The following is a 23,842-nucleotide window of genomic DNA, read 5'->3' as shown; positions in this document are numbered from 1 at the left end:
TCTGCCATAATTCTCATAATTATTTACTTCTCCTCAGATTTGCAGGATTTGATGTTGTCACAGTCGCCAACAATCATTTAAATGACTTTGGTTCTGAAGGTGCAAATTTTACTGCAGAAGTTCTTAAAAAGACAGGGATACAATATTTTGGTGTCACTTATGGAAAGTATGACTCTTCTCAGGTACAATAACACACTACCTTTGCTCCTTGCCCCTGGGTGGGGCGGTGGATAAAGCCGGGCAGTAACACACTGAGTGGTCAAAATTATCGGTATATCCATATGCAAGTTTCCATAAACGTTATGCATAAAAGGGGGCTCAGATCAATTGGATATAATTGAAGTGATTCTTACCTATAATCTATGTTTCTTTCCTTTTTGCCACAGCTATTTTGGTCGGTCGGCCGGTCCTTGGTCTGAACCGAAAATGTTATGGGGTCTTGGACGGCTGAGAATGACGCATAAAATTTCAGAGCATCTGATCGCCGGCCAAGAAAAATAAACTAACTTGCAATTTTTCGGCCGCACAAATTTTACCACGACACATTCATCGCATGGTAAAGATTAACTTTATTCATCTCCGAAGGCCTGCTTTGCCAAGCTAAGAAAATCTTCAGTTTTGTGAGACTATGTCAGAGCCTTACCACAATCAATCCATCAATCAATCAATCAATCAATCAATCAATCAATCAATCAATCAATCAATCAATCAATCAATCAATCAATCAATCAATCAATCAATCAATCAATCAATCAATCAATCAATCAATCAGTCAGTCAAACAATCAATCAATCAATCAATCAATCAATCAATCAATCAATCAATCAATCAATCAATCAATCAATCAATCAATCAATCAATCAATCAATCAGTTAATCAATCAATCAATCAATCAATCAATCAATCAATCAATCAATCAATCAGACAGTCAGTCAATCAGTCAGTTTATCAACCACTTTGAGCTCAGATAGTTGACCGGACTACTTTTCCATCTACAAATATGCTGAAACTAATCTTAAATTCGTAATTTTTTTTTATCTCTTGTAATAGGAGCCTCTGATCTTGGAAAGAAATGGAATCAAGATTGGGTTTCTCGGTTACTGTGATACCTTTTCCAAAAACAAAAACTGCACCGAAATGAGAATGTTGTTCAACTCTGGTCCTGCCATTTATCGAGATGACATTGCCACAAGAGACGTCAACAAGCTAAAGGAGGTTGTTTTTCTGAGGCTTATATTAAATATTTAATTTTGCAGCCTAAAATTTACTTACGAACGCCTCTCTTAAACAGACGTAAGTAGTAATGTACTACACTCTGAGGCAAATTTGCCTTAGAGATGTAGTACATCACTACTTCCAGTGCTGGATACAAAATATGGGACAAAAATGGATTCAAATATTGGAATCAAATATTAGAATCAAAAACTGAAATTCAAACCCTAGAAAACCAAGCCTGTAAAACCAAGCCTGTAAAACCAAGCCTGAAAAAAACTTCTTATACTCTTTTTCAAACTTTTTTTATACTGCGTTCGAATGGGATTGTCTTATATGGGTCCACTTGCTACCCAGACTGTACTCTTTTTTACATTGCTCACAAAACCATCGTGTATTTCGCATATAACGGGCTTTTGTGCGCCTTATAGCTTTCATTTTGTCTTCTTTGGTAAACCATCTCTGGTATCGGCCATTAACAATATTATCATTCCAAAACATCAATTGTTATATATTAATAACACAATATATTAATTTCTTATATCATTAATAGTGCGTTTAAAAAAATTATGTTGTAAATCTTTCATTGGAATCCAGCTGTTAAAGTCATCATTATATCCCTTCCATTTGACAAGAGCGTGTTTCTTTTTGTAGTCTCTACGGATCACTTTATCAATTCTGAATACATCCTGTTTTGCTTTTAATAATTCAGGTTCATAAAAGCTACCTTGTATTTCCTCATCTCTGAGGTCTTTCAATTTGTATGTAATGGGATTAGTATGTTGGATCTTAGTAATTACGAACATTTCTTCACTCCAATTCGGTGTATAACCCTTATCGAAAACAATTCGTTTATACTTAGATATTCGGACCTTGTCACCAACCTTAAATTTTGGTTTAGCTGATAATGGCTCCATATCACCGTATAGGTTAAAGTAAACAGTTCCTTCATTCTTTTTCTTTGAAGCTTCTGTGGGTGTCATTTTGATAGAGCTATGTTTTGTATTATTATATTCTTTTACTATTTTTGGAAGTATTTCAAGATACTGTGTATTACCTTGAATAGTAAACTGTTTGTACATTTTATTTTTCAAAGTTCTATTAAATCTCTCAATAACAACAGCTTTACCTTCATTAAAAGTGGAATACATGTTAATATCATTTTGCTTTAGCCATTCCTTGAATGTTTTGTTATAAAATTCAGATCCCTTATCGACCCAGAGATATTCAGGTTTACGCTTGTCATTAATGATAATATTGTTGAAAGCGCTAGTTATTGATGCACCTTTCTTATCTTTCAATTGTATAGCCCAAGCGAATTTACTGAATACGTCAATTATAGTCAATAGATATTTATAACCTTTATTCCATTTTGAAAGTTTATCCATAAAAACTAAATCAGCAGACCATATGTCGTCAATTCCATTTGATATTACTCTTCTAGTTTTAAATTTTCGTCTGATTGGTTTATGTAACTCATCGGCTAATTGTTGAGACCAATCATTTTTACTCAACGCCGTTTTCCGTTTTTTGGCTTCCTTTTCTGTTTATACACCAAGTCCGATTGTCTTTTTTCCTTTAGGATTAAAGCTTGAACTGCTGTAGTGCCCCATGGACGATCTTTGAATGCTATTTTTGATATTTTCTTAAGCATAAGATCATCTGCCTTATGTTTATCAGCTAGTGATTTTGAATTACTGTAATCAATATCATGCTGTTGGCATATGCTATCAAGATTGTTTATTGGATCTCTATATTTAGGATCATTAGAAGCCAATCGTTCTTTTAATTTAGTACCAGGACCACAATAATTATACTTTTTGCCTGTAGGTGTTCTCATGTGTAGTTCTCCAAGTTTTGATAAGTGTTTTTGAATATCAAGACCCTTACCCTTTTTATAGTAATCAACATTGTCTTTTACACCTTTGAGAGCTTGCCCTGCTAAAAGTCTTGCCATTGAAGCAAAGCTAGGTGATGGAGTTACGAAATTTGATGCTACATAGGCTATTTTATCAACAGTAGAAGGGGCTTTATAACGTGCAAGAGCCCCACCCTTTTATGAATTTACTCTTCTTTTTACCGCAAATATAACAATTTGATTTTTCCATAAGACGGCCATTCTTTGCTTTGACCTTTTTAGAATTCATTGACTCAGTATTCTTTTTACATGAAACACAGTATGACTTACACATATATATATACATTAGATATTTAATCGCAGTATGTGTTTCGCCATTTTTTAGATTTCTTATCCCAAATAGTAGCAGAGCATGAAGGATCTTGATTTTCTGATGGACGAGTCCAGAATTTCTTTGAAAATAAACCGGTCTTATTATCGAAAGCATGTTTGGCTATATCACCGCTCCAGTATCTGTCAAGCAATTTCTTATCACCTCCTGTAGCACCCATGATAAAGGATGCTACGTCTTGAGCTTGTTGAAACCCCGGAATCTTATCGCCGATCTTTTTGTTGATGGTTTGACCAACTCCCCGACCTTGTGTCTTTTTTTTATTGCTTACAAAACGGGTTTTAACGCTTTTACATTCAGAGCAAATGCATTTCATCATAAGTCGCCCATTTTTGGTTTGAACATATTTTTCACTTTCTGGTACGCATTCTGTCTGTTTTTTCTGTTTTACACAATACGATTTGACCATTATATATATTGATTATACAATTTCATCAAAATTTTTTTTACAGCTTCTCTTTTCTTTATCAATGAACAAAAATTCGAAGGGCATCAGTTTGTCAAATAAATTGGGATCTATTCTGTTTTCTTTGCCGATCAGATTGGAATGGTTTTTTGTGGCTGGTGGATATAATAACATATGTGAACTGTTCAGTCTTATTTTCTGAGGCACATCATAGTAACTTTGACTCAAATAAATGGGAGTTATATTATGATGTCTTCCATCAGTGAAATGATTCGCTATTTTGGATTGAATTTTGTCACAACAATTTATCAAATCATCGAAGACCACTATTTTTCTGTTATTGTTGGGATATTCTTCAGTATCCATTATTTCATCAGCAGTCTTAATCTCTAACACATCATAACCAACCTTTTTTGATATGTCATCCATCAATGATTCGAGATCTTTTATTTTGTCTTGATGTCTATTCGGAGTATAAAATATTATCTTGTCATAAAACACGAGCGGTTTTCTCAATATGTGCATCAGAAGGTTTGTTTTACCACAATTGCTTTGACCGCAAATGAGCATTCTGAATTCTTCATTCAAGAAGTTATTTAAGCTTCGTTTTTGGGCTTCTTTTTTGATGTTGTCATAGTTTGGAATCTTCATCAATATATATATTGTGTACATTAAAATATCTGTCTTCCAGCATTTATGTCAATTGATATATTAATTTTGTCATTTATCTAAACTATTATATATGGATATCGAAAAATTCAGAGAGAATCAGAAGAAGCATTATGAGAATAATCTTTTGAAAAGACAAATCAGAAAACAAATAAAAGACACACTGGATGAAAAACAATCAAGACAATTTGAAAGCAAGGAATTATTCAAACCCGTTATAACATCTCAGAAAGAGGTGAAAGAAACCATCGATAAAAAACAAGATAAATTAATTGAAAACTTGAATGAAAAACAAGAAAAATTAATTTCAGCTGTTGATATGTTGAATGAAACAATGTCATCATCTGGTTCACAAAGTGGGGTTCAAAGTTGGTTAAGTGATTTACCATCAAAATTTGATCCTTTAGACATAGTACCTGAAGAAAATGAAGAAGAAGATGAAGATGAAGAAGTCCCAAAAAAAGAAGTCGTTGAAGAACATATCTTCAACCAAGGTGAAAAAAACATCATAAGAAAATATGGATTTGATCCTGATTTGAATGATATTCCAGATGAAAAAGAAGTTAGATCAGCAATATCTCATCTTACTGGAAAAAGACGATCTTCAAATCTGATTATTAAAAATAACGCAAGGAAAGATCAAGAGATATTGAGTAAATATCGCACTATTATAAAAGGAATCAATTTGAGGGAAAAAATAGGTGAAGGTATCAGGTCTTACAAACAGCCGAAGCGGAATGCTTACAAGATAAACAATGGACAGTATGGTGGTTTACTCATAAATATGCCAAGATTAATCAATGAAATGGTCATCGAAGCCGTGAAAGATGGCAAAATGGTTTATGAAGACATTGCTGACAAATCACTCGTTGATCTCATCACAAAGAGGTTTGATTCGAAGAAAAAGTATTCATCAAAAGCAATCAAAATATTCAATAATCTCAATATGTTATCAAACATCCCAAAACACAGATCATCAGGGAAATCAAAACTGATTGGAGGTGCAATGATATACTCAGACCCAAACGATTTGATGAAAAGATTGACTTTGTTGACTGGAAGCAAAAGGGCTGGTAATACAAGTATTGTTCTCAGAAATGAAATGTGGCAGATCATTGATTATTTACTCAAACAAGGTGTGATAGCTAAAACACAATACGATAAATTTGTCAGGACTCAATTAATGTAATCTAATGATATAATGGAAATCCCGATGTTTTTGGATAGCAATGATGGAATAAGAGATTCAATGTCTCATGATTTCACCATCAATCATGTGCCTGAAATAGTCCTAGACAGGAATAAAACATATTATTTGGCTCTTTACAGTGCTGAAATGACTTATAGCTGGTTCAATGTGTCTTCAAAGTATGGAAATAACAAAATAAAATACAGCAAAGATTCTGGAGCAAATTGGGTTGAAATCGTTTTCCATGATGGAAATTATAGTTATACAGACATTAATGCTTATATTTCACAAATACTCGAAGTGAATGGTGATTTAAACGATAAGGGAAGAGGTATTTCACTTAAATTTTCATCATCATTATTGAAAGTGTATATCGAATTGGAAGATGGATATAGATTAGATCTCAGAGAAGGTGATTTCTCAAAACTGATTGGTTTCAATAAAGAAATCATCACATCAACAAAATACGGATCCAATGCTCCAAACATAACTAGAAATGTTGATAACATTTTCATTCATTGCAATCTTCTGAGCGACTCACTTGTTTCTGGGACGCAAGGTGATGTACTTTATCGTTTTAGTGTTGCCAATTTGCAGATATCTTATCCATTTGAAATAAAAGAAACAATACCTCGACCCCTTTTCAACAAAATCAATACCAACATCATCAAAGAATTGAGGATATATATCACTGATGGATTGAACAACCCTATCCATCTCAATAATATACCAATTAACTTGACTTTGCTGTTGAAAGAAGTGTGATATTATATATCGTATTCGTATATGAGCAGAATCAGAAAAGTGAGAGATATGAATACCGGTATGTCATACTACATCGACATTGAAACCGGTGACCCAGTTGATGATCACCAAAAAGGAGGTGGTATTATGAACAGTTTGATTTCCACTGCAAAAAAATCATTGACAAGTAAAACCACCAAAGATTTGGCAAAAAAAGCCGGTAAAAAAGGAGTACAACATGTTGCACATAAAACTGGCAACATCATCAAAAATAGACTGAATAAAGCAACCAAGAAAGAAACAGAAAAACTGAAAAAATACAGTGAATCAGAAAATAAGGGAGATATGATCGTCAGCTTATTACAATCACATCTTGAAAACAAAAAATTCCAACCAGAAAGAACGAAAAAGACGGAAGAACAATTGAGGAATGATATTCTCAGTCTGGAATTCGACAAATTAACCAACATGTAAAATAATGTAAACCATTATTATATAATGTCTTTCAGAAGTTCGAAATATTGCAAACGATATGAATATGTCTCATTTGAATTACAAAATCCAATAACATTACCTGCAAACAATCAATTTCAAAAGAAGAGTGGATACCGTTTCGTCATTGACAGTAGCAGTGAAACTCATCCTTTTGACTTGTATAATTCATACCTTTCTGTCGATTTTAAAATCACAAAGATGGATAACACTGGTTATGATGTAGCTGATCGGGTTGCAACCGTCAATTCCGGTTATTCACTTATCAATCAGTTGAAGGTTGAATTAAGCGGAGTTAATGCTCTCGATGCACCAGGGGTTAATCATGCTATCAATGTGAAAAATCTGACTGAATTATCATCAAGTTACACTAAAACAGTCGGACCAAGCATGTTTAATTACCCTGATACAGCCGTCGGAGCTGTGATTCAAAAATATACAATGAGAGCAGTACAACACGGTGCAAACAACGCTGGTAATGCTTATGAAGTAAGAAATTTCGTTGATGGAGATAATGTAAACTACAATGAGGGTTTCGCAAAAAGAAAAGCATTACTCACGCAAGCTGCTGAAAATAACATCATACTACCATTGAACAGATATGGTTTTTTCAACTCTTTTGAGACAGAAATAGCACCCAATGGTAAAGTAACCATTGATGTCAATCTTGAAACTGATAACAATGTGATATTTCGTGCTGGAGCTGATCCTGGCAGGTTTATTGTCACTAGGCTTGTTTTATGGGTTCCGAAAATGATATTTAATGCTGAGGGTGAGCAGATTTTTCTTCAAACATATCTAAAGCCCCATACATGGTCATATCTCAAAGAAAGGATAGAGACTTCTTCGTCAACAAGACAACGTCAAGGTACATTTAGGATTACTTCTTCTATTCGAAAACCGAGGCATGTTTTTATATGGGCTCTTAATGATGCAAAAATGAATGATCAAACACAGAATCCGTTTCTATTTAATACATATAACATCGCGAATAACCGAACATTTTCAAATGCAAGGCTTGAACTAAGCAACGGTATTTTTTATCCAAACGAAGAACTGAAACCAGATACAGAGATCGTACAAGCATACAGGACATTGATGGAATATCAAAAAGATTTTAATGCTTATTACAGTTCTCCAACAATAACACTGAAATCATTTCAAGAGTTATATGGGCTCATCTATTTTGATCTGAGAAACCAGGAAGAAGAAATCAAAAGTGGATCGACCAAAATCCAGTTCAGTTATAAACTATCTGGGATTCCAAATGCAAATTACAGTCTTTATGCTCTCATTCTCCATGAAGAAGAGCTTGGTGTTGATATCGTCAATGGTAAAGTTCTCCTCAAAGCTTGATTCGTTAATCAAATGTATTTTATGTAACGTTAATATATATGACTGAATACAAACCATACACTGTATCACTCAGCAGAAACCAGAAATTGAAGCTCACAAAAGCCATCATGAACAAATCTCCAATAACACTGAGATTGTCGTCTAATGAGTTGTCTGGAAGCGACAAAATGTTTCTAACAAAAACACAGATCAATAAGATCAAAAAATCGAAAACCCTCAATAAAGGTGTTGATATAAAAATTTCAAAAACACAAATTTCTCATATTAAACCAATGATACAATCGGGTATGGGTCTTCAAAATAGACCGTATCCACCTTCAATAAAAAGCCAAGGACAAGGCTTGCGTAACAGACCATTTAATATCCACGATTATGCCCAGTACAAAAGCCCCCCTTTCATTGGTACTTGGGGGGATCAGAAAGGTTCAGGAATAAAAAAAAGAACCATGAAGAAAAAAGTAACCCAAACAACCATTCCAATAATTGGATTGAGATTGTAAATAAACCAAAATTCATTAATAAAGCTTTGAGCGATAGAGATTTGATTAATTGGTGTGATTATTTAAAAATTGATATTACCGGCATATATAGCAGAAACCAACATATGCCAAAAAAACATAGTCCATGTGTTATCAATTTAGATGATTTGAATAATGCTGGAACTCATTGGACTTGTTGTGTAAAAGGTAAAAATGACAAAACATTATGGTATTTCGACAGTTTTGGGATGAGTTACCCCCAAGAATTTGAAATGAGAGCAAAGAGAGATGGTATCACCAATATTCTTTTTAATAATTCTCAATATCAAGACCTCAAGTCTGTTTTATGTGGTTATTATTGTCTTTATTTTTTACACCAAGCACTTGTATTCAAAAAAGGATATTTTGACATCTTGAAACCATTATCAATGACAAACACCAATCACAATGAAAAATTCATCAAGAACTATTTTGAAAATATATAACATAATTACATATGGGATTTTTTGACGGCAATCATACTGCGAATGCAATAACTGGTAGTGTTGGAAAAGAAGGACCAGCTGGGGTTGGTTTTAAACTGACGGACGATGGCAATTATGATATGGATAAAAAGAAAATATTTGGGTTAAAGACTCAAGATGACGTAGCATTTGATGCTGATCTTGATACATATGCAAAAGACTTGAGTAGTGCTGTTAACAAGAGATATGTCAACCAATTTTTAATGAAAAAAAACAGTGATGAAACCCATTTTGATTGTGTTGGACTTTCACTTCAGAACACTGAAGCTTACTATGATGGGTTGTATAACGACTTATCAATACCGAATGTTGAATATGTAAAATTAGAAGACAATAAAGTCAAAACAGAACTAAACAACAAACTCACTGATAAAGCCGATCTTAGTACCAATAACGAACAAACGTTTAACAGCATAATAAACGTCCCGAAATTCGATTCAGGATATAGTAATATGTCAAATGTGATGAATAAAGAATATATTGACTCAAGAGACGCGCTTAAAGCTGATAAAACATATGCCGACAATACTTTTCTAACGAAGAAAACAGGTGCTATTTTGGCTAATACCCTTCAGAGCAAGGTTTCCAAAATATATGCCGACAGTACTTTTTTAACGAAGGCTGTTGGTAATGGCTTAGCTAAGAGCATACAAAATAGGCTCAATATTCACGGTAGTAACATGATGCAGGCGAATCTCCATATGAACGATAATCGCATAACAAATCTAAGCAAACCAATATATGGAACCGATGGTGTAAATAAATTGTATGTTGACAGTTCACATATTACCTCTATTGATAAAGGAAACGTTTTCAATAATATAATGATTGACAGTGATAATCAACTTAGTGAAGAGAATGATATCGAGCTTGGAGATTTAATTCATCATCCAAATCCTGTTCATCAAATCAATAAAAAGGTAATAGATACAAAATTACTTCTCGATAGTTCGAAAAATTACTACTCAAGCAGATTAGGTATCAACATGTACCCTATACCAATTAATTATTATACAATGGCATTTGAACTCTATTTTCCAGTTGAAATAGATGAGAATAGTGTTGATATCAGTGTTGTGTCATTGATTGATACTGTTAATAAAGTAACTACACGAGTTTATAACGGTTATAGTCGAACAATAGCTCAAGTTCATAAGTATCAACAACATAACAACAACTATCTCTATGTCGATATCGTTTTAAAAATGAAGTCAGGACACTCGTATGTACCAAAACTGCAAACTTATATTATAATATATGGGATTAAGAATTATGAAAGTAATGTTGAACCCAGTATATACGATCAGCTATATTATGTTGAAAATGATAGAATAGCTTTCAATGCATCAATTGATATGAAAACACAGGCCATTCATGGTATTGCAGAAGGTACTACTGATGATCAAGCTGTTAATTATAAACAGTTAAAAAATTTTCGGGACGATTTGAAGTCTGATCTTGAATTAAAAATGGATAAGAAAAGAAACATCAGCTATTACCATAAAATTTTCGAGTATTTTTATGATCTAACGGATCCATCTGAATTCATCATGGCAGATGCAAACGGATCGATAATCAAGGGATTAAATAATGGTCTTGTGTTTTTCCAATCAAAAATGCTAGCAGATTTTGATCCGAAGAATGGTATTTTTGGTGTTTACGTAATTAATTTAAATGAAAATATCACTGAATCCAATGACTACACTATATATATATCATTTAAAAACGACTATAAAATCGGTGATAATAAAAGAATTAAAATAGAATTAGGCAACGAGGGTAGCTTTCATTTCCCATGGATAAAAGTAGAGAATAATAAGTTAGCACTTGAATATGATTTAGATTCATATACAGAGCAAATCAGAGATGTTTATATAACTAAATTTTTAAACCTCTGGTATACTAAAATAGGGACTCAATTTAGAATCGCTGTTTGCAATAATGCTATGAGTATTGATCAAACATTGTCTGGGTTTAATATCAATGCATCCAACATTAAAATCAGTTCAGATTACTTTGTACAAAGAATCGGTTTTAGTAAAACTGCATATCCGATAAATGGTAGAGAGTATCATAAAATCCAGTTTTTAGATAAAACAAAGGCTGTATTCTTCGAATAAATTATCTAACTCCAACGATTTTATCTAATTAAATTATATGAAAACAGTGAAATTGGTTAGCAATATTATTGATTCTATTGAGAGATTAATTCAAAACATAAGGAAGCTGTATTACACAATAAAGAACAAGCGCAATGCTAAAATGACAAAATGATAAAACAAAAAAATCATATATAACTAATATATATGACTAAACATCGAAAATGCATATTTACATGGAACCATATATCAAGCAAACTTACTGAAGACCAAATTATAGAATTGAAAGCTTATTATCAAACATATCATCGAAAATGTTGGGCTTACAAGCAGGCTGTTAAACGTTTCAAAAAATGGAAATTATTAGGGAATTCATTGTCTATCATATTTGCATCAAGCGGATTCGCCTCCTCTATAGCGACTGGTGGTATTGCTTTGATCACAATATCAACAATTTCATTATTGATTCAGGCTTTGATGATACATAAGAATCTCGAACTAAAAATTCATAACTCCATATATGCTTACCAAAGCTATCAACACCTTTTGAACTCTATTAAAGGCGCTATGAGAAGTGGCGATTATAATGCGTCTAGCATCCTAAATACAATGAAAAGCATTGACGACTACATATGCGATACAGGTCCAATAATCGATCGATATCTGCTCAAGTATGATGATAAATTTACCGAATAATCCGTGCGATCTGGGACGATTTTAATGCTAAAATCTCACCCCAATATCGATCATTAAAAGCTCGCGTTTTTTTTGATTCAGTAACACAGATGAAATTGTATGGTATACCGAGCATTTTAAACAGCTGTCTTATAATATATTTCGTTGAGATCATCCTCTTTCTTCTTTTATTTATAGATGGAAGAATAGTATCGATCTCATGAAACACTTTGTAAATCTTATCGCGATGATTATGAGACAATTGAACTCTATTTTTAATACATAAATCGTTTAAAACATTCTCAATATGGTATTTACGATGATAGATGCTTTTACGCCATATTTTGTGTCTGTTCTCGTAAAAATCAAAATACTCGCTAACATATTTATAATTCTGAGTCCCGCAATTTTGGCATACTTTCATATATGCATCTTCCAAAATATCAGGTTTATCACAGCAATGATCAACAACTTTATCGCCTGTATATAATAACTCATTGCAAAAAATACAAGAACCCTCACCCATTATTTTTAAATCGCTATGTATCTGTGTAACACAAAACATCTCATATATAAATATATTTATATAAAGATGGTTCAAGGCAATAGAATTAAGTTATGAAGACTATCATCGAGTTTGTCTCTGTTTGCATGCATTGTTATATCGTCTAAAATGCAATTATGGAAACACTCGTAATTGCATTTTAGACGATATAAAAAAAATTCTTACTCATGACCTTGGAAAGTAATAATGACTCATTTTACTGGGAAATCCCCTATAGTTGCTTGGCAGAGTAAGACATCTTCACAAAAATATTTCACAAAATGAATAATGTTTTTACAAAATATTTCACAATTGTGTAGCAAAATGAGAAGTTTTTGATTGGTTAAAAAATCATATGAAGAAGCATTTTAAATATTAATCATTTCAAAACCGTTGGGGTTCCAGCACTGATTTGCATATGTCAACTTAAGCCAAAACCAAAAAACGAACCAACTTTTCAACCAAAACTAAAAAACGAACCAACTTTTCAACCAAATGGTTTAATTATGGGCAAGAATTCATGCATTTTTAAATATTTTCTGATTCCAGCATCTATCCATAGACTGAATAAATATGTATTTATATCACAAACATTACTTCTGAGAAGACATATGTTGATCCTTACGAGGCCTTCCACGTCGTCGTTTCTGGTCTTCAGGTTTACACTCTAAACGTGCATGATTTTTGTCTTCATTTGATATTTCAGATCTGCTATTTAGGTTCGAAGATAGCATTTTAATAATACAAATATTAGCTTCAAGGATGCTCTGAATACACCACATTTTATTTATGAAGACTATATCATTCGAGCTTTCATCAGCTTCTGGCAGTTGTTTGATATTTAATGTAATATCACTCATTCTATATATATTAATAAAGAAAATAATTATCTGTTTATATCTATCACTTAAACGCATTATAAAAAACATATAAAGAATTATATATATATAGTATATAATAAATGGGAAGGAACAAAATTTATACAACCGAAAAAGACCGATTAGAAGCTATTACTAGATCAAAAACGAAATACATGCTTAATAAGCCTTGGTATTGTGATATTTGTGAATATCACACTTGCCTTGCAGGAAAATGGAGTCACATGAGAACTAAAAAACACATTAAAAATGCTGTCATTAAAGGTATTCAAGAAGATAATCGGTTCAATATTATACTTGATGAATAACATATAAAGAAAAATTATATAATTATATATTGTATAGCACAGTATATATAAATTGCTGTTTTCTGTTGCCTGAGGTGACCAAAAATATATTATTTCTGGTTATCTTTAAACGCACCAAAAATCTCAAAAATAATTTTTACTATAAAGGACTTAAAGGTTTGGTGATTTTATATAGTACACAAAAATGACACAAAAAAATATCTCAACTAATAGTAAAATGAACGAATCTGATCTCAACAAGCTATCTAAAACCGACCTTATAAAACTCATTTTATCACTAAAAGCCGAACCAAAAGCACACGAGCACCAAAAGGTCGAGCCGAAAGCACATGAGCCCCAGAAGCCGAATCAAAGCCCCACCCCCTCGCGTAAAATACCAAAAAAGAAGACATACCAATCTCATTCAAATACTCCTAAACCAATAACAAAAACCCATAATACTCTTAAACAACTATCAAAAAGTTACCTGAGGCATGCAAAGACACTTGGCTATACATGGATAGATCTTGTAAAAAACTCAACAAGGCAAAAAGTAATCAATAAAATTCAAAAATATAAGACCTTAAACAGGACACTCAATGAATTTAATTTCGATGACAGTATTTTTGATTCAACATCCAATGACCAACCTCTATTCAAAATAACGGAAATCGGAAATACAGCGAATAAAAAATTCAATGCTTATACCAATGAATTCAAAATAAATGTACGAAAAAATTTCATAAACAATAAAAATGATGTTTTCAGTGTATTTGAAAAAATGGTTGAAATGACAATAAAGAAAAGGCAGTTAAAAGGTAATGATAGATTCAGATTGGTAATTTCAAATGATGAATTAGATCATCCTATCTCAACAAAATTGTTAAAAGTTTCTGATTTCAAGTTAAATCAACTTTCAGATATAATCAATACGTTGGATTATAAAGAAATAAATTTAGAAAATTGCAAAATAATTATTCAATCTGTTAAAATACCGGCAGGAAAATCTCGCTTATATTTATCTAAACAAACTGTGAATAGGAAACAGTGTATTATCTCGATAAAAAATAATGACACAATATGTTTAGCAAGAGCCATTGTAACAGCTTATGCTAATTTACACCCTGAGAATTACACCACAACTCAGTTGAAAGATGGATTCAATAAAAGTAGGAAACTACAACAAATTCAAGCCAAAGAACTTCATAATAATGCTAATGTTGAAATTAATGATTATGGAAATTCTTTAGAAGATGTAAATAGCTTTGCATTACATTTAGATATTGAGATTAACATTATCGATTCTGAGCAGTTCAATGAAATCATATATACATCCAATAATGGTAAAGCAGACAAAATTTATTTATACAAAACACGTAATCATTTTGATGTCGTAAAATCAATGACAGCACTTCTTAATGTAGCATATTACTGCCACTCTTGTAAAAAAGCTTATACTAGACGGGATAAGCATAAATGTGCCCAAAAATGTTTTTCTTGTTTCAAATATTTCCCAGATGGTAATAAATGTAGCGGTAAAGCTGTTACCTGTAAACACTGCAATCGTGTTTTTCATGGTAAAAGTTGTTTTAAAAACCATACAAGAAATCGATCAAAAAAAGATGATGATGATTCAGTGTGTAGCAGTGTAGCAAAATGTTTAAAATGCAATCAAATCATCCTAAAACCATATATTAAAATACATAAATGTGGTTACAAAATGTGTAATAATTGTAATAGCTATTGTGAAAGCAAACATAAATGTTTCATGAAAAAGATCAAGTGTAAGGGTGGAAATTGCATCAAAGATAACAAAAATCCTTGCAGATTAAATAAAAACATAAAACGAAAAGATTATTGCTACTCATGTAGAACGTATAATGAAAAATATTTATTTTTCGATTTCGAATGTACACAAAACACTGGAACACATGAAGTTAATTTAGCTATCGGCCATGATTTCAATGGTAATGAATCAATCTTCAATGATATTAATAGTTTTTGTAGTGGTATTCTTAATGAAAAATATAAAGGATACACACTTCTGGCTCACAATTCCAAAGGGTACGACTCCCATTTTATTCTTAAATGGTGTATTGATAATGGTTTTAAACCTTACTGTATTTACAATGGTGCAAAAATTATGATGATGGAAATTCCACAATTAAGAATCAAGATAATCGACAGCTTAAATTTTATTCAGCAACCATTATCATCGTTTCCTAAAACGTTTGGTTTAAAGGAGCTGAAAAAAGGATATTTCCCACATTATTTCAACAAAATTTGTAATCAAAACTATATAGGAAAAATACCTTCTAAAAAGCATTATGGGTATAATCAAATGAAAACCCATGATAGACAAAAATTTTTACAATGGTATAATGATCGTGTTAATGAAAATTATGTTTTCGATTTCAAAAAAGAATTAATTGAATACTGTAGGTCAGATGTTGATATATTAAGAAGATGTATGTTAAAATTCAGACAAGATTTCATAAACCAAGAAAATATTGATCCACTAAAATACATCACAATAGCCGGTGTTTGTATGGCTATTTATAGAGGGAATTATATGCCTAAAAATACCATAGCTGTGATTGATAATGTTGTTCAAACAGAAAACCATAGTGCAGTTAGTATTGCATGGCTTGATTACATAAGTAATAAAAATAAAATTAAAATTCAACATGCCTTGGAAGGTGGTGAAAAAGTTATCAAATGCAACAATAACAAATTAAAAGTAGATGGTTTTTGTGCATCTACAAATACTATTTATGAATTTCAAGGTTGTTTCTGGCATGGTTGTCCACATTGTTACAAACCTGATGTAATCAATAATAAGAATCAATGTGATATGGGTACTTTATATAATAAAACACAAGTTAAAAATAACAAAATAACAACTGCTGGTTACAATCTCACTGAAATGTGGGAATGTAAATTAAAAAATGATAAATGTTTCCAAAAATATTATAAAAATGATTGGAATAGAGAAGTGGTTGGCCCACTAAACCCGAGAGATGCTTTCTTTGGTGGTCGAACAAATGCTACAAAGCTACTTTATAAATTCAAAGATGATGAATACGGAAAATACGTAGATTTTTGCTCCTTATATCCCACTGTCCAGTTCTATAAAAAATACCCCATTGGACACCCTATAAAAATTATATCACCAGAAAAATACGATAAAAAATGGTATGGACTAATAAAATGTAAAATTTTACCACCAAAAGGGTTATATCATCCTGTTTTACCAGTGAAAATCCAATGTGAAAAAGCTGAAAAGCTAATGTTCCCTCTGTGTATATCATGTGCAAAAACAAAGCAACAAGAAAGATGCCAACATAATGAAAATGAACGATCATTCATAGGCACATGGACAACCGATGAAGTCAACAAAGCCATTGAAAAAGGGTATAGAATTACAAAAATATATGAAGTTTGGCATTTTGAAAACTCATCCGACGATCTATTCAAGGGATATATAAAAAAAATTTATGAAACTCAAACTTGAATCAACGAAATATAATTTTAAAAATAACAATGACGAGATGAATTTCAGAAATAAAGTCAAAAAGAATTTAGATATTGATTTAGGTGAATTAAATGAAAATTCAGGTTTACGAGCCATTGCAAAAATGTGTTTAAACTCACTTTGGGGGAAATTTGGTCAACGAAATAACATGAATCAGTGCAAATACGTAACTGATATAAATGAATTTTACCAAGTAGTTCTAGATGACACAATAGATAATTTAAACATGAATTTCATAAATGAAGAAATGGTGCAAATGAGCTACACTTACAAAGATCAGTTTGTTGATAACAGCTATAATACGAATATATATGTAGCATGTTTTACGACTAGCAGTGCACGGTTAATGTTGTATGAAAAACTTGACTATTTGGATAAACAGGTATTATATTTTGATACAGATAGTATTGTGTATATTGAATCCCAGAATGGTAAGACAATAGAAACAGGCGATATGCTAGGCGATTTAACAGATGAGTTAGGGGGTGAAGCTATAAATAATACATTCGTTTCTGGAGGTCCAAAGAATTACAGTTTCACATATGGAAATAATAAACAGAAATGTGTTATTAAAGGTTTCAGGTTAAACCATGAAAATTCCCAGATACTGAATCACGCAAATATGATTAAAATTGTAAAGAACGAAATCAAAGAACTCACATTAGTAAATGAAAATAAAATAACTAGACAGAATAAACAAATTGTAAACAAATATGAAGAAAAGGTATACACCTTTGGATATGACAAGCGCGCAATAAAATACATATCGGATAGCTGTATAGAAACATATCCTTATGGATATTAAAGACAAACTCATCTGTTTATCCTAGGTTATAATCTTAGGTTTTGATTTTCATTATGTCAACGAGGTTTGTTTTAAACGCACTAAGATGCAAGATTTTTAAAAAAGAGTATAAGAGATTCATGAAAAAACGCATAAAAATAAAAACATACACTATATATATAGATAAATGACAAACATGAAAATAAACATGGAAAATTTAAAGAAAATATGTTTCAAAGCAAATACATTCAAAAATATGTCTGATGACGCAATAAACACACTGAAGTATATCGTAACATTAAAAGAATTATCAAAACTCGGAGATTTGGTATATGAAAATTTAGACACTTTAGTATATTTAGATAAAAAACTAAAGGAAGATGGACATTGCAAGCCATTAACAAAATTATTAAATGAAGAAAATGAAACAAGCAAATACCTATGTAACATTTACAATGATTTAAACAGTGTATTATCCGACCTTGAAAAAGAAAAAAATGAATTCAAAAATAACAAAAATCATAATCGTTTTAGAAGACAATTCACAACAGATATTCAGTACAAGAGATTTACCATGATAATAAAAACAGCATAAAACTCGGCTTCGCTTGGTTTTCCAGATTGATATTTCAGTTATGATATCAAGGCTTGTTTAAACGCACTATTAATGATATAAGAAATTAATATATTGTGTTATTAATATATAACAATTGATGTTTTGGAATGATAATATTGTTAATGCCCGATACCAGAGATGGTTTACCAAAGAAGACAAAATGAAAGCTATAAGGCGCACAAAAGCCCGTTATATGCGAAATACACGATGGTTTTGTGAGCAATGTAAAAAAGAGTACAGTCTGGGTAGCAAGTGGACCCATATAAGACAATCCCATTCGAACGCAGTATAAAAAAAGTTTGAAAAAGAGTATAAGAAGTTTTTTTCAGGCTTGGTTTTACAGGCTTGGTTTTACAGGCTTGGTTTTCTAGGGTTTGAATTTCAGTTTTTGATTCTAATATTTGATTCCAATATTTGAATCCATTTTTGTCCCATATTTTGTATCCAGCACTGGAAGTAGTGATGTACTACATCTCTAAGGCAAATTTGCCTCAGAGTGTAGTACATTACTACTGACGTAGCCCTTCTGGGGACCCTTAAGGTGCGGTTCAGCTGTCACCACTCATGTATAAAGCGCTGTTATACAATTGTTCTCGACTTTGGAGCGACGGCAGTTACTGAACAGATGGCGTACACTAGAAACCATATGCACCCATACTCAGTCATTGGTGTGGAATAAGCCAAACCCAGCTCCAACATGTGAAAGTAAACATAAACTTATTTTGTGGAAACCAGACAAACTTCATTAAAATCGCGAAGGGTATTTATTTTGGTTCTGTACCTTATCGGGCGAGAACACACAGTAGTTACAAAATTAAGTCACTGGAAGATACTAATGTGCAGAGCCTCGCTTAGTCTTCCGTCACTCTTCAGTCTAGAGCCACGTTTATTGTCCTTCCTCTGCACCAAATTAAAGAAGGCCTTGGTTGAATTGAAAAAGCGATTTATCTAGTAATAAGACTTCAGTACTGTTTTATGAGAACCCTTCTATTAAGAACGTTGAGGCGAATATTGACAAAACTTTCCAGAGCATACTATTAACATTTCAACTTAGGAACGTTTTTTATTTTGCCCACAGGGCACTTATTTTAGCAATGAGCTCTTAGTATAGTACGCTTTACAATAAAAATTTGGTCTGGGTGAACATAGAGTCCAATAAAGCCAAATTAGAATAAGTTTAGTAACATTAGCTGGGTTGCACGACATCTTGAACTCAGCTTTTAGCTCAGCTGCGCGGGTATGTTATAGGTAACTTGGTACAACCCACAATTTTTAGGCTTAATTTTCCAATAGTATAAAACGTTTAGTCTCGGCTAAGCGTTATCAAAAAAAGGAGTCTAACCCTTTAGCCTTACGAAGGACACAAATAACTAACGTCGATATTTTAACTTCTAAAGGCAAACGTGGACATCGTAGTCGTCTTTCTGCACTATGGCCAAGAACGTACATTAAGAGCACTTCCCTACCAGCATCGTATAAACAAACACCTGATGTCCCTTGGTGTACAAATCATCATTGCAGCACACCCGCACGTGCTACAGCCTCATTGTATCAAGGGCAACAAGCTTATAGCATACAGTTTGGGGAATTTCTTGTTTTACCCGAACCGTCCTTCAGGTGCCGGCAATCCGGTAATGTGTTCGTTCGTTTAATCAACAATAACCCCACGAACAAACCATTCTCAAATAAATTGATTGTTTACTATTTATGATCCAAGCGATTCGAGGCAAAATAACAGGTGGGATGGAAAGGTAATTTTTCCTGACACTGACAAAGAAGGCCTGCAGCGAGTGTTCCTAAATCTGCCTTTATAATATAGCTTAAAAAAGTTTATGAAATTTGAGTGCCATGCTAACTTTATGACTTCACCAAGACTTCATGACGTCATTTTGATGGGGCCACCTGGAGCCTTCCCTACGTAGATCATAAAAACAGTTTAGTGTTTGCCTTTCAAATACCAACCGTCTCACATAGGCGTATATGGGACTTTCTACCCATCGAGACTGTTTGGTAATTCCCTTGTCACTACCTCTTGCATAAAATATAGACTCTAAATGTCATTCGTTTTTCATTTCCGGTATGGTGGTAGTAGACCCCGGTACGAACGACGAGCTCTCCCGCTTCGCGCTCTGTAAGCTCGACTTGTAAGCAAGTCTAGCATAAAATATAGCTTTGGTTTGAAATTCCCATTTTATCTCTATGCTTTCCTTTAAAACGCTTGGATTTGAGAGCCCTGTCCCCTATCGGAATTTCCAATGACTTACCTTAGGTATGGTTCGAACCACATATGTAGTAGACAAAGGCTACTCTTTCGAATTTAAAGGCACTGCTATTATTTTGCACCCCCAGTTTGCTAGGGACCCATGTTGTTGCTCTCTTTTTTCAGAAAGTGTATGGAGGACTTGGAATGAAATCCAATAAACTATTGATAGAATCATACGAACACTTCGTTCTTGGAAATTGCGACAGTTTAAAAGCGTCCCAGATGCTAAAAGTGACCGTCTCCAGGTGAATAACAGATTAGTAACCATTCTAACCCCTGCAAAGGCACATTGAGCCACTTATTGGTAGATATTCATTTTATAAGTAATATGGATTTTTTTTGTAATGTATTTTTAATTGAAATATTCACCATAACCCCCTTCACTGAGTTGCACCATAAGAATTCGGTGAAGGTTAAAAGTTTTTTTTTACATTTTCAATCCATTGCTATCAGATGATTGCAATTTTCCAAATAAAGTGAGCGATTATAATCATGAGCAACAGGAGACGAGAACTGTTTATTTATTCAGTCAATTTTTCACTATTAAATATATGTACTATGTGCCACAGGTTTAATCGTACTTCTTAAGAGGTGGTTTTTGGCTAGTTAAACTAACCAGCTACCCACAATAGCAGTATATGATTATTATTGCCCTTGTATCTAGAGGTCCGCCATCTGTATTTAATATGTTATATCACTTGGGTGGGAGAAACAAGTATAGGTAATATCACGCGTGTTTTGCGAAGTTGCAGAAATTGCTCGAGTCGCGCAGCTACAAGGGAAATTTTTTGCAACTTTTGAAAACACAAGTGATACTAATCCTTAATTTTACGAGGAAATATGCGATTACTTATTTATAACATAGCCGGCGGAACGAAAACATTCATTTCTAAAAACACACAAAAAAATACATGATGGAGCAAACACTTACATTGTTAACAGGATAACATTGGAAGTCGTGAAAATAACAAAGTAACAAGCGTATACTCAGTTAACCAAGTAAAACGTAATTTTAATCACCTGTTTGAAATTGTTCATCGCAAACTCCGCGAGTAATGCAAATTTTCTAGTTTTCATATGAAATATTTATTCTTTTTCTTAGATTCAGCTTTTGAAATTTCAAGCTATTACCTGGTTTTCATTCCTTGTTTTATCAAATAACTCGGAAAACTGTTGTAAAACTGGGAAGCGACCTATAAGCGAGCGATGTGTTTGAAAAATCTTCTCAAAAAGCCAACTAAGTGCAGGGCGCTTGGCCAATAAGCAACGAATAATTTTCCCGCTCGTCCAACCAGGATCAAGTTATTTGCCCCGGGGAATTACCAAAATTAATGAAAAATGTCCTCACTCTCAGCAAATCAGCATTAAAAAAAAATTGCCCTCTATGTTACAACTATTTTTCAATTTCTGTCGTTATTTATTACACCTTCTCGAAGTACTGCTAGACTTTTGGACGGGGTTCCTCAATCTGAAGAGGAACAAATGCACATACTTGAGTATAGTGGGCCTACTTTCACTATAAATGAACATATTTGTTTTGGTCTTGTTTTTTTAGGAATGGTATTGTGGAAGCAAAATATTTGCCTGTGAAGATTGCATTCGATCGTAAAACCAAGCGAATTCATCCTGAGCCTCAGAAAAACGCGAAATGGATAACTGTTTGCGGAGCTGAGGATAAACAATGCCAAGAATGTCACAAGAGTTCCAAAAAGATCATATTCAACAACGATTAGAAAGCTCCCTGTTTCCTAGTTACCTCAGTACCCTTAAGTAGAAATTAACTTGCTGCTGAGATGCTAAATACTTTTCTTCAGTGTAAGCGGAGTCGGCTGTAACTTAATTTTGCTGGTATGAATTGGCAAGAAGAAGTGTTTTTTTTTATTGAGAGGATGCAAAAAGAGAAAAAACATTTTTTAATCGCACACATCTGTCATCACACAGTGGGAGAGGGGTGGGTAAAGGTCACTTGGTTTGTCGAAGTTTTTGCTGTTCACCATTCTCTTATCTCCTTTGCAAATTTCTTAGTTTTGTTCCCATGCCTTGTAAGGCCCTTGTTGGGCCGTGTATCTTTTGTGATGACAGTTTTTGTAATCAGGCAGTTGCTGCGGTTTTTCATTATAATTTCTTTCGGAATAGTTAACCAGCTGTGGGACATTGTACTATTTGGTTGTGTTTATGGTGAATAAAGCCCAGGCTGCGTGGTTCGGCTTGGCATGAGATTTAGTTTTTTTTTTTTTACTGTTTGATAGGTTAGGGGTGTAAATTGCAGATTCTGGTCACACTATTGGGTATAGAGGAACGTCAATATTTCTTACTGTGGGGTTTCATTAGAGTTGCCTGTGAACAAATAAAAAACGCCCTCACATGATATCTTTTTGGGTTAAAATCAACTCGAGCCACGACCAGATTGCCCTTTTGTAGAACCAAGAGAAAATAATAAAATAATATTTTCTCTTGATAGAACCCTTTAGAGGCTTAATTCATTTTTTCTGACGTGCGTCTCCTTCCCTTTTATAGAGGAGTTGACCCCTGCTCGAAATTTCACAGATATCAACACAATCTTCAAAAGAAGTAAAAAAATCACTGTTGGTAACAATTCCCAACGACAACAACTCTTGGTTTTCACGTGACGCCATCAAAATTCTAACATCCAGAATCGCAAGACCCCTGAGGCTTTTAACCAAGAATTTTGTCTCTTTCGTTTCTATTTTGTTCAAGTCCTTTCTTACTTTCCAGGACTATTTTGCTTTGTGTTCTTCGTGGTGATTTCTTGTTGTGTTAAACTTGATCCCTGTTTACGTCTCATTTATTGTTGTAGTTAGTTCCCAGTCTTACTCGGTG

General features: G+C 33.0%; 1 protein-coding gene across 1 annotated transcript in view; it reads left to right on the top strand.

Moving 5' to 3' along the window:
* The window catches only part of LOC144660793 (capsule biosynthesis protein CapA-like), a 34,265-nt gene extending 11,041 nt beyond the window's left edge, over nucleotides 1-23,224 (top strand). Inside the window, exons 3-7 of the mRNA XM_078521517.1 lie at nucleotides 38-182; nucleotides 1,051-1,215; nucleotides 20,136-20,369; nucleotides 21,125-21,246; nucleotides 22,557-23,224. Coding sequence (XP_078377643.1) covers nucleotides 38-182; nucleotides 1,051-1,215; nucleotides 20,136-20,369; nucleotides 21,125-21,246; nucleotides 22,557-22,734 — 844 coding nt within the window. The 3' untranslated portion in view covers nucleotides 22,735-23,224. The remainder of the gene's footprint in view (nucleotides 1-37; nucleotides 183-1,050; nucleotides 1,216-20,135; nucleotides 20,370-21,124; nucleotides 21,247-22,556) is intronic.
* Nucleotides 23,225-23,842: the final 618 nt, after the last annotated feature.

This window comes from Oculina patagonica, chromosome 7 (assembly GCF_052425735.1).
Source record: "Oculina patagonica isolate OP01 chromosome 7, crgOcupat, whole genome shotgun sequence".
NCBI classification, from domain to species: Eukaryota; Metazoa; Cnidaria; class Anthozoa; order Scleractinia; family Oculinidae; genus Oculina; species Oculina patagonica.
The sequence above is the reverse complement of the archived record's forward strand: the minus strand, read 5'-3'. Positions and strand labels throughout refer to the sequence as shown.